The sequence below is a fragment of the Papaver somniferum genome, chromosome 5, assembly GCF_003573695.1.
Source record: "Papaver somniferum cultivar HN1 chromosome 5, ASM357369v1, whole genome shotgun sequence".
Lineage (NCBI taxonomy): Eukaryota > Viridiplantae > Streptophyta > Magnoliopsida > Ranunculales > Papaveraceae > Papaver > Papaver somniferum.
The window spans coordinates 201,522,378-201,534,718 of record NC_039362.1 but is presented as its reverse complement, the minus strand read 5'-3'; the positions used below and the strand labels follow the sequence as shown (position 1 = coordinate 201,534,718).

The following is a 12,341-nucleotide window of genomic DNA, read 5'->3' as shown; positions in this document are numbered from 1 at the left end:
TAGAGTTTTATCAACTCCAAATTGGGCGTCCTTAACCACGGTTGAATAATATTCACAGATGCTTCTTTCAAGAAAGAAGACCTATCAATGGGATTCACGTTTATCTCATTTTCTTTAGATCAAGATGAATTCATGCATATCGAAGCGGGCACAAATAAAGCAACGACAGTAGTTCATGCGGAAGCAAAAGCAATATGTTAAAAGCTACTTTTGGTTAAGAGATAATATTTTAATTGTCACAAATTGCAAAGGTATTGCTGACTTCATTAACAAGAAGTGTAAGGAATATCTTGGGAAGCTGGGAACACGATTAAAGAAGTCGAGGCGGTTTTGGGTACACTTCCACAAACCAGTATAAGATACACTAGCAGGAAATACAATTCGGCAGCGGATATTATAGCTAAGGAAGCAATAATCAAAAGTCTTCAACATTTATCTTTGCACATTAGGAAAAAAAATTAGTAAATCAAATATATTGTTTAATGCTTTTGATAAAGATGACGTTCTAAATCATTTGTACTATATTTCTTGATTTATAATTTAACCTTTTCATCAGAAAAAAAATCAACTTTTTAGTAACAAACAAGATTACAGAAGAAAAAAAGAACAAATTCGTTTTAATCGCTACAAGAAGCTAAAATCTGCATAGATGACTACCAAATCCATATAAACAAAACAATGTTCACTGTTGGGTACATTGGATTTGTATTTGCCAGTAACAGTCTTGAAATTTATACTAACAAGCTGGCTTATCCGCTTGTCCATTTAATATGACAAACCCAATCCTCCTAAGACATAATTCGTTGAGAGCCAATCAACATGACATTATTGTTCATCATTTTCTAGACATACCCAAACAGGAGACAAAAAAAAAATCAAATTATTCCATGACTGCACATAAAATATCCCAGTTTTTATTCGAAAATCCAGAGACACCTGTTTATAATTTCGATTTTCATACAAAATATATACAAACAAAATACATACTGGTATATACTCTGTGAACATACCAAAACTTCCCTTTTGGACACCATTTCGATACACATTTGAGTGTTCATAAACCGTTGATTCTCATTCAACTTTCTTAAAGTGCATTATTGATTCTATTATTAGATATAATTTTCCATTGAGAAGAAATTGTCAAACCTATTACTAAATGTTTAACAATCAATTAAAAAAAACATGCAATGATTTTAATTGGTCGGCTTAAATTTTATCTTTCAACTCAAAGTCAATATCAAAGCAAGTTTTATTTATCGGCTGTGCTTGAATGTTTTTCCTTTTTTCCTTTTTAGCACCCAGTGTAATGATAATAAGCTTAATCAACGGTAACCATCAAAAACCACAAACATTCCCCCGGCATCACAAAAAAACAAAGTGGAAATATAGGGAAATGTGTTTGTTCGTGCTTTTACTTAAACAACATCAAAACCGACCATTGAAAAATATAATATTTTATTTAATCAATTTTGGACAAATTTCTTTAATTGTTAAGTATTTTATTAATATTAATACAAATTATTAAGTATTTTATTAGTATTAATGTAAATCATAATTGATTGCAATCCTGGTAGATCAAAAATTCGAGCAGCACTACCTGTATCTAGAAATAAGACCGTTATTGTTTCGTGTCAACACATTTATAACACTTCCCAATATTCTAAAAATTAAGTAAGAATTTTAGTGGTTACCGTGTTGCATAAAATTAAACGTCATAAGCAGGAAATAAGAACTACATTTGTATATACACCGCGTATGCTATTCATTTTTTATCACTTCAGTTTTAGTAACATTAAAAACGCAAGGCTGTTAATGGGGTACCATTATCGGGACGATCGAAGAGAGTCCCTTCTATACTTTTACTATGGGGCCTAAAAATGCATTGTTTGCAACGTTTTTTCAGTCGGTTCAATTGAATGGAGTATAGGTTGTTTTTTTTCGAAATTGAGTCAACAATCAGAGAGTCATCGTCCCCGACAACGGTTAGGAGCGATAAAAACGAATGGAAATCGACCCTATTGATGGCTAATACGGCATGAAAATGGTCAAAAAACCGTTACCTAAACTTTTAATTTTGATCTTGATCATTGATTTACAAACAAAATTTAACCATCCCATCTATAACTGTTAAAGAAATGTTATCAAATATGTTACCAACGACTGGAACTATTGAGGTAATTATTCTAATTTAATCTCCAAATGCCAAGTTAGTTCATCTGGGGAAGGTGACACCACAATATTAATTATGGATGTAGCTAGCCAAACATGATAATATCAAAACAAATTCTAATTTATTTTAATTTTAATTTCTGGAAATTCGGAACTCATTTGTTTATTCAATTATTTGAGGAGCTTTGCCACTGTTCATGACATCCGTGATCCAGTCCACGCAACACTCTTCCAGCTTACACCTATAAAATGGCCAATCTCAACACTTCATATTTCCGGACACAAACCCCTTCTCTCTATCTCTTCATATTTGCACGTTAAGTACTCATAACTGCAAACTAAAATGGCTTCCACTGATGAACCAAAGAGTAGTAATACTACTCTTTCAGATGCTTGGGATTACAAAGGTCGACCTTCTGATCGGTCGAGATCTGGAGGATGGCTTAGTGCTGCCATGATCTTAGGTTCGTCTATCGTGTAATGTCCATCACTATATATATATATATACTCATCATTTATATAACGGCAAGTTATGATTAATGATTATTTTTATTTTGTTGCAGGAGTGGAATTCAACGAGAGACTGACAACTCTAGGGATCGCCGTGAATTTGGTTACGTATTTAACTGGTGTGATGCATCTGGGAAATGCAACTTCAGCTAATACAGTGACGAACTTTTTAGGGACGTCGTTCATGCTTTGTTTGCTCGGTGGATTCATCGCCGATACATTTCTGGGACGGTCAGTATACAATGGCTAGCCGCAGTTTCTATTAACAATCTTGATGATTTTTTTGTTTTACTGATTCTGATTATCTCATTTTTGTTGATCTTGTGCAGATATCTCACCATAGCCATCTTTGCCACTGTTCAAGCCATGGTAAGATATTTACCGGAAACAAAATAATATAATATAATATAATAATGAAAGCAACAATTTAATTTAATGAAGTTTCGACAAAAACTCGACTAAGTGCAACTAGATTTTCCGTTGAAACAAAAATTATAAAAAATAATTCCAAGAATAAAATGTCCCTGCTGGATCCAGTTACATGATCTTGTTGAACGTGATCGGTATCATCGTCTTTAATACAACAATTATTGAAGCTATAGTAATCTACGCCAATCAATTATTCTCTCGGTTTATACTTGTCCATTTTCCTAGTTTTAACCGTATGTAATTTTTCCGGTTACAGGGTGTGACGATATTGACAATATCTACCGTAATCCCAAGCCTTCGACCACCGAAGTGCGCCGTAGTTGGCTCGTCAGAATGTATTCCAGCAACTAGTACTCAGCTCACGGTTCTTTACATGGCACTTTACTTAACTGCACTCGGAACCGGCGGTTTAAAATCAAGTGTATCCGGTTTTGGCTCCGATCAGTTCGACGAATCCGATACAAAGGAAAAATCACAAATGTCGACTTTTTTCAACTGGTTTTTCTTCTTCATTAGTCTTGGAGCATTATTGGCAGTCACAGTACTTGTTTACATCCAAGACAACGTCGGAAGACAATGGGGTTACGGTATTTGTGCGACGACTATCCTTTTAGGCCTCGTTATTTTCTTATCCGGGACAAGGAAATACCGTTTCAAAAACCTTGTAGGTAGTCCGTTGACACAAATAGCGACGGTTTTTGTTGCTGCATGGAGGAAACGTCATTTGGAGTTACCGTCAGATTCGTCACTTCTTTTCGACCTCGACGACAAAGTACAAGACGACGGCAAAAAGAAAGCCCAGAAGCAAAAACTACCTCATAGCAAACAATTCCGGTACGTAATTCATTTCGGAATCTGTCTATAAAGTTATTTAGTATTATTTCCAAAAAGTACATAAAACAAAAATCAAATTTTACATCGGAAAGTTAAACTTATAATAAGTCCAGAGTTGATGATCATCGAGACATTTAGATTCCACCTCCTAGAAAATCCAATATAAATTATTGATAAAGGGACGAATTATGATTTAAAGTATTTATATTTATTAAGTATAGATTGGTTTTTGCTGGTGAGAAATTTATGTCTTTTATCTCATTATATCTAATAATTGAGTCCCAGTAGTGTGCACAATCCAGCATAAACGCGCTAGCCGAGTTTGAGCTGAAAAGTCTGTCTAGCTGAATTTGACCGTAAAATATATCCGTCTAATGGTTTAAAACACAGCCAGCCAATAATGAGTCCTGATATGCTGCATGTTCCTGCATGAACACCCTACTCTAGTTACCCGATCTAGCTGAATATGATCGAAAAAATCTTTTTATTAAGCGGTCGAGAAAAACGCCACGCCATCCACCGGGGAGCAAGTGGCCCGTGTTTTTTCCCTATCATTTTCTTTTTGTTAATAATCTTGAAGCATGATTGATGATGATATCACATAACTAGCTAGTATATACATTGATATTGGTAGGTAGGAAGGTGTTTAAAGAGAGTGAGACGGTGAAGAAATCCAAAGATGATTCACGAGTAAATTCAGTATGGGCATGACCAGCTTAGCTCCTTAGAGCGACTGCAATGGTACGACTAAACTCAAAGATCAAATACCAAAAAAAAAGACTAAATATGAGTTTAATCTGTACTGTGACGTTATGGGGAGAAGACCAAATTTGGTCGCGCGTAAAATTAATCACCGCACGAAAACGGGCGTAAATTTGGTGTACGCTTGAATGGGGCGTAAAATTGGTTTACGCCCGAAATTTGAATGGGGCGGATGGTTTGGTGTCCGCCTGATGAGTAAGTGAACGGGCGGATGGTTGGGTGTCCGCCTGATGAATTTCATTTTGAATGGGGCGGATGGTTTGGTGTCCGCCTGACGAAATGTGAACGGACGGATGATTGGGTGTCCGCCTGATGAATTTCATTTTGAATGGGGCGGATGGTTTGGTGCCCGCCTGATGAGTAAGTGAACGGGCGGATGGTTGGGTGTCCGCCCAGCAACAAGCGTAATTTAAATTTACGCCCGACTATATTAGGATTTGGTATTTGGTCGCGACCAAATATGATCTGGGATTTGATCTTTGGTCCAAATTTGATCTTTACTCCGTCGCACTGCGTTACGATCTCATCCCAAATTTTTGGTTATACTCGCCCACTGTGGATGCTCTTAGCTACTTAGTCTCTGTGTTTGTTCTTCTGTCACATTCATCAGCAAAAGTATATACATATGTGTTGAGATTCTCAGATTGATCATATGATTCACTTTCTCTATGAGGTCACACTATGCTTATGATTCTCTTGGACCAGAGAAAAAGCTTTACTATAAGTGATCGATCTAATCTAGCTAGGCGACATAGACATTAATTTAGTCATATCTACTTCTTTCATGGACCACAAACGTCTAGGAGGAAAAAAAAAATATGGATCACGTCCAAACCGACCCAATTGGCATTTATATTTGTCCAACTTTGTTAGAAAAATAATTCGCACATGAATTTAGATCTCGGTGCCGTGAATCAATTGTATTAATTGTTTTTGTGTAGTTGTATGTGCAGTTTTCTCGATAAGGCGGCAATCAAGGACAGTGATGTAGAGCAAACCAAGCAGTACATTGAAAATAAGTGGTGTTTATCGACTCTGACGGATGTCGAGGAGGTGAAAATGGTGGTGCGGATGTTACCGATATGGGCAACGACAATAATGTTTTGGACGGTGTACGCTCAAATGACGACGTTCTCTGTGTCCCAGGCAACTACCATGGACAGGAAACTTGGAAATTTCTTGATTCCTAGTGGCTCATTGACGGTTTTCTTTGTAGCTAGCATTCTGCTGACGGTCCCAATTTACGACCGGTTGATTGCTCCGATTTGCCGGAAAGTACTCAAAAACAAGCATGGGCTATCCCCGTTACAGCGTATCGGTGTAGGCCTAGTGCTCTCCGTAATTGCTATGGCAGTGGCTGCTCTAACGGAAATAAAACGATTAAATGCGGCACGAACAAATGGGTTAGCGAATGATCCAAATGCCACTATACCGTTAACTGTTTTCTGGTTGATCCCACAGTTCTTGATAGTGGGTGCTGGTGAGGCTTTTACCTATACAGGGCAACTCGACTTCTTCCTAAGAGAGTGTCCAAAAGGGATGAAAACTATGAGTACCGGTCTGTTTTTGAGCACACTTGCACTGGGTTTCTTTCTTAGTTCTCTCTTGGTTTCGATAGTGCACATGATTACGGGCGACACGCATCCGTGGTTAGCAGACAATATAAACCAGGGGAAGCTTTATGATTTTTACTGGTTATTATCTGGGCTGAGCATTCTTAACTTCGGGGTTTATATGATTGCTGCAAACTGGTATGTTTATAAAGAGGCTAGATTTGCAGCAGAAGGGATCGAGCTCGAAGAAGTTGAATCATCCGGTCATTAGAAGAGCTAGAAGCAGAAGAAGCTCCTGCATGTTGTCATGCAATGCAATTAGATTAATTTTTGGGTTATGGTTTGATCTGTTGTTGTTTCTTCGTTTTTCTATGATGCAAGTCAGTAAAATGTTTATGGTATATGTGTACAAATTCACAAAATAAACGCTAGTAAAAAAAACAAAGAAAAGAACATATTTTGTTGTGTATCAATTTCGCAAAACTTTTATCTGATTGTTTTTGATTGTTTTTGCCAAATCCAAAATCAAAATCCATTGAGAAGCCCAAATCCAAAAACAAGATCAACTGCCATGAACGTACTTACATTAAACTTCGAATGTGGAGAATAAGATTTGAAGCCACAGATAAAAAGCTGATAGTCACAAACTAGTCGAAGTAAGAAAATAAAGAAAAAATCAAAGATCCTTAAGAACTTGACAAACCCAGTTGATTGGTCAAAGTGATCATCTATACTCTCCAACTTCCATAGAAGACCTTGAATTTCTTATCAGAAAATCAAGATACATATAATGATTGATGGAACTATCCTGCACCCAGAATGTAGTTATCACAGTTACATCTTCACGAAAATGAAGTCATAGATACCAATTCTAAAACAGGGTCCAGTGAAGGAGCTCAGTCATGTTAATTGACAGTCGGTTTGATCACAGAAAGAAAAATGAAAAGAAAGAAATTTTATCCTTTCATATGGTGTATTAAAATCCTAAAGGCAGTAATACATGACGAAAGATTTACCAAATTTTTATACAAAAACGCAGAGAAGGTTGTCTCACCTATTTAAAATTGTTTTAATAAAATCCAATAACACAAAAAGATGCGTCTGACACAATGGTTTCTAGAGATGAGAGGCCGACATCAGGCTTCTTACAATATATGGTACCAGCATTCTTACGACTTCTTCACAAGGAATCCAACTAATAGTCCCAGGAGACCAACCACCACCACAAACAGGAAAGAAACGCCACCAGGACGGTTTTTGCTAATCTCTTTTCTCATTAATTCCTGTTTTGAAAACAATAGCGTCATTAGGATACACCTTGCATACTAGTATTGCAATTAACTAAACAAAAAAAGCGTCATTAGGATACACCTTGCATACAAGTATTCAATTAACTAAACAAAAAAAAAAGTAATAAATAAATAAACTAGAAAAAGGTTGTAAACTTGTAATCAAAGCAAAGTCCACATCAGCTAAACCACCAAGTAGGTATAACAAAGTAATGTAATGAGAAATGATACTAGATACAATAGTCAAAAAGGCCACAAACAGAGAATGATATCTCATTTTCGAAGAAAATAATATCCTAAAAGGGATAAGACAGTCTACCAAGCCAGACCAATCCAAAATAATGAAAATCACTTAGTTCATGAATTATGTGTTATAAGTAATAATTCGGCTATTATTTAATTCTACGTCCACCCAACACCACAGGCAAACCATCTTATACTGTCTGCAGTCGTTTTCATATAGCATCCTTAGAGAAATTAATGTGTCTATCCAGCAGAACGCATATGGTTTACACCACTACGTAACCAGTTCCTTACCAAAGTCAAATTTTTAGAACTGGGAAAAGGTTGGGACAACGGAACTAACGCTCGGGTTTTAGTGTTGTTGTAAGCAGGTAATGCTAATATCTGAAACTTTGTGGTAGTTCCAAGTAAAAATTATAGCTGTTTGGAATTGCAGATACTCTTAAGGTTAAAAAATTCTCCTACAAAGAAAGGTGCATCACCGATTTATGCTACCTTACAGTTAGGTTAGTATGTCCTTAAATTCATATGGGAGATATATATACTAGAAGGCAAACATAAATTAATAGAAACATCACTCAAAGCAGATTACTGAAAAACAGTAGGAGACAGTAAGAAGAAAAATCAAGGACTGAGATTTACGAATACTGAATGAAAAAACACTAGGAGTAGGATGCTTGAGCCATACCAGTTCTTGGCGAAGCTTTTGATTTTGTTGAACAGCAGAATTCTTCTCCTCAGTCAACTTTGAAACCATAGACCATGCCTATTGAATATAAACAGTCCATCACTTAGTCATGCAGCTACTTGAGAAAATGTAATAAAAATGAACAGCATAACTAGAAATAAGTATCTGGCAACTTTTTCAGAACTAGGTGAAGGCTGGGTCGAGCTCAACTGCCCAAATGAAGCTTAAACTATGAATTGACAGTATAAACATGGAAGCATTTTATCATATCAAAGGAGATACTTTTTTTTTTTGAAGCAATCGAAGGAGATACTGAAATCCTACAACAAATTCGGGTTGGAATACATAATTAATCAAGTTTAAAGACCTAAAGATGAGAATACAGAAATTTGCTAGTAACAAAAAAAATTGCAATCACTAATGCAGTGGCTCTCAGCCTGGGTGTAGAAACATCCAAATGAGTAATAGGATCAGAAATTAACAGCTGTAGTTGCATTTCCAAATGTGTCACTTGAAACATGCCATGAATTAGTCAAATTGCCAGATTTTTCAACAAGTGTAGCTGGTATTGACCAGATGCTTATAGCTGGTATAATGCTCCTCAACTCTACATGTTTCTTCTACTTCCAGCAAAGTTTCTTTTTACTCATATTGAATGTATCATCAATAATTACGTGGATGAAGTCACAACACTCGTTTTAAAATCTTTGTTTATAACTTAAAACTATCCCCATCACCTTCTTTCTTCTTTTTCCTTTTAAAACCATCGAGAAGTAGTAACAAAATTTTGTCCCAGCAAAGGTGGCTTGGCTTTTTTACCAAAAAAAAAGCCTCTTGATACAACTTCAGGAGATGTTTGGACAAACATCTACGATTGCAGTGATGTCTGTCCCTCAATTGATTGAGCTACTAGAGGAAGCAAGCTTCGGGTAATCTGAGCAAAAGAGGGACAGGCAAGCACATTGACGTACATCATCTTGAGGGGTCTATAATTTAATTATTCTGCCTCCAAATTTGCAAAGGGTTTATATTTCAAGATCTCATCCAGTCCTTAACTAGGATGATCCAATTTGCAATACAGGTACTTTTTTCTGGCCAAGGCCATCAAATCTTTCCCTAAAATACTCCTCAGACCTCCCCCTCCTATCCATGAGACGAACAGAAGTGAAAGGCCTATATTTCCAGCACAGCACCATTAGCATTTTATATTGCTTAAATTTGTGCACCCCCTAAAAACCGGGGTGCAAGTTCCCACTTTCTCACTGATTGTTTTACCTAACCATTTTTTTTACTAAGATTCTGCCAAGACCTTTACCTCCCTAAAAACCACGATGTTGCTATTGAGGTCTAATGTTTTCGATGCATATAGAAATTAAAAGTACAGAAAGAAAAACACTACTCAAAGGAATAACCAATACGAATGTGGGGAATGTGCACCCCAGCCTTTAGGGGGTTCACAAATTCGCACTCGGTTTAGGATATTCTAAACAAAATGATTCAGTGAAAATTTTCAACCCAGGACATTAACAAACTAATCACCTGAATTCTGACAGAAGGCAAAAGCAGATACTTATCTATCTATACTTGATATAGAGCTTGTTTAAGCAGCACACTGGTGCGAAAAAGAAGATTAGCCAACTTCATACCTAGAAAGCATTTTTCTCCTAATTCTATAGACAATCATAAACAGCAACATTATGCTTTAAAAGAGAAATATTTACCTCTGATTTCTCCTTTGGCTCCTCTAGAGATCTTGATACCTGAGAAATTCAAACACAGACGAGTTCCATGAAAATAGACTTAAATATTTGCAACAATTTTTTTCAGTTTTATAATGAAAATTGTACTTGCAATTAGAGAGAGCAACATGTAAGCAGAATCGACATAAATTACTGGGATCCTAAGTGTTTAGGCCAGTGAATCAACAATGCCAATGGCACCTAAACAAGTAAACAACTTGAATTGCAAACTAAGTATCAGGGGGAACTTTTCAAGGGCATAATATAAAATCAAATTCCCATTGAGAATGGAAGAGAAACATGCAACTAGCAGTTGACACATTTTTTTGATAAATGTGAGCAGATGACATAGATTCGTTCAGTAAGTTATAAGTTATAACTAATAACATAAGAAGTGAATTACTTACAGCAAACAAAGAAGGCCCCTGATTTTCATTCTGTTTCGTCAAGGGACTTCTTTGTAGCAGTCCTAAGTGTTTTATCCAATGAATTAACAATGCCAATGGTAACTAAGAAAGTATAAAAACCTAAACTGCGAACGAAGTTTCAAAGGGAACTTTTTCAAAAGCGTACTATCCTGTGCAATCATTATAAAATCAATTTCCCATTGAAGATGGGAAGAGAAACATGCAGCTAGCAAATGACATAGATTGGCTCAATAAGTTACAAGTTATAACTAGTGCAATTATAACATAACATAATTACTGAATTACTTACAGCATCAAACAAAGAAGTTCCTGGATTCCCATTCTCCACACCAGAAGCCCTAGGAGAAGATCCTTCCTCAGATCCTTCAGGTACAGGCGAAGGTGGATTTGCTGGAATATAAATCACCCTCAACTTGAATTCCTCAACAACCTTTCCACTTTCTTTGTTAAACTACAAAAACAAAAAACACATCAAAACCAGAATCAAACCAATCAAACTCCTTCAAGAAAATCAATCAAAACACAAAATACTTACCATTTCAGGTGTAATGTCTTTCCCTGTTGCACCATTTGGTGCTGTAACACTCTGTAGAAGGAACTTGTCTTTGCATTGCATATCCTGTGGAGCTTCCTTCTGTGCTTGCATAGTTACTAAACCCAAAAAAAACAAAAATCAAAACTCAACCTCTAAAAACAACAATAGATCTGTTAAAAAATCAATGAATCAATCAAATCAATCAAGAATCATCACCTGTAACGTCGCATGTTGCTCCAGGTAATACAATTCCTGTGTTTGGACGAACACAGTATTTCTTCGGATTCGTCGTTTTAACCTTCAAATCATACCAACAACAACAAGAACAAATTAGGAGAGAAAAAACAAAGAAAAACGATGAAAACAGAAGGAGAAATCAGAGATTAAATCACCTTGAATGCAACATATTCATTGGTTTTGTTCGTTAATTGCAGAGAACATGAACTCTGCTTTTTCAATTCAACTAATCACAAAAAAAAAACAGAAACGCATTAAATCAAACCGAAAACAGTAATCTAGGGCAAACAATTGACAAAATCCCTAAAAAAAAAATCAAATTAAAAGACGAAGAAGAAGAAGCTTACATGGAAATTTGAGCTCTGTTGGCTGAATGTTTAAGAGATCTCCGCTACTCATACTTATAATTATTATGACTCGGAAGAATCAATTGAATGGAATGATCTGATCAATCAAATCGACCAAACACCAAAAGAGAAAAACTATTTACCCCTTTTTCTTTCCTCTCTCTCTCTTTAGAGTTTTTGATCTGTGAATTCGATAGATGACCAACGTAGCCTTGAATCAGTTTGGTTTCAGCTTTATTAAGGACACGTTCTGTCCGATTAGTTCTGAGGTTAAATTGGTAATTTCAGACAAAAAAGTATAGGTGCGCGACTGGGCGTCTTGAATGTGCCTCTCTCTGTCTGTACTGGTCTGGTGATGGGCATTAGCCGGCCACATGTGGCTTTGTTTCCCAATTTAGCCGGTGCCGGCCCGGTCCGAGTAACGCCGGTGTTTTCGTCTTTGAAAGTTTAGTAAATGTGTAGCTCAATCATGGTCATCTAGAAGAGAGCTGGGATCACCTACAATTATTCCAGTAAGTACTGGAAATGATATGTGTATGGTGGGGTGATGTCATATTTTGAACAACAATGCAAATAAG

General features: G+C 36.3%; 2 protein-coding genes across 3 annotated transcripts; one reads left to right on the top strand and one right to left on the bottom strand.

Annotated features, from left to right (window-relative positions):
• Nucleotides 1–2,382: 2,382 nt before the first annotated feature.
• On the top strand, nucleotides 2,383–6,730 carry LOC113284305 (protein NRT1/ PTR FAMILY 6.3-like). 2 transcript variants are annotated; one of them, XM_026533742.1, is made up of 5 exons: nucleotides 2,383–2,633; nucleotides 2,733–2,910; nucleotides 3,009–3,048; nucleotides 3,365–3,942; nucleotides 5,646–6,730. In XM_026533742.1, exons 1-5 carry the CDS (start codon nucleotides 2,513–2,515, stop codon nucleotides 6,526–6,528), a joined length of 1,800 nt encoding a protein of 599 aa, XP_026389527.1. In that variant the 5' UTR covers nucleotides 2,383–2,512; the 3' UTR covers nucleotides 6,529–6,730. The 2 variants fall into 2 exon arrangements, with proteins under 2 accessions (XP_026389527.1, XP_026389528.1); XM_026533743.1 differs by having other exon boundaries at nucleotides 2,387–2,633; nucleotides 5,658–6,730.
• A 461-nt stretch (nucleotides 6,731–7,191) lies between these two features.
• On the bottom strand, nucleotides 7,192–11,977 carry LOC113284306 (vesicle-associated protein 1-3-like). The gene is made up of 8 exons (XM_026533744.1): nucleotides 11,764–11,977; nucleotides 11,572–11,642; nucleotides 11,396–11,477; nucleotides 11,180–11,295; nucleotides 10,934–11,095; nucleotides 10,199–10,237; nucleotides 8,478–8,555; nucleotides 7,192–7,540 (listed from the first exon to the last, which is right to left on the bottom strand). Exons 1-8 carry the CDS (start codon nucleotides 11,813–11,815, stop codon nucleotides 7,427–7,429), a joined length of 714 nt encoding a protein of 237 aa, XP_026389529.1. The 5' UTR covers nucleotides 11,816–11,977; the 3' UTR covers nucleotides 7,192–7,426.
• Between the last annotated feature and the right edge of the window lie 364 nt (nucleotides 11,978–12,341).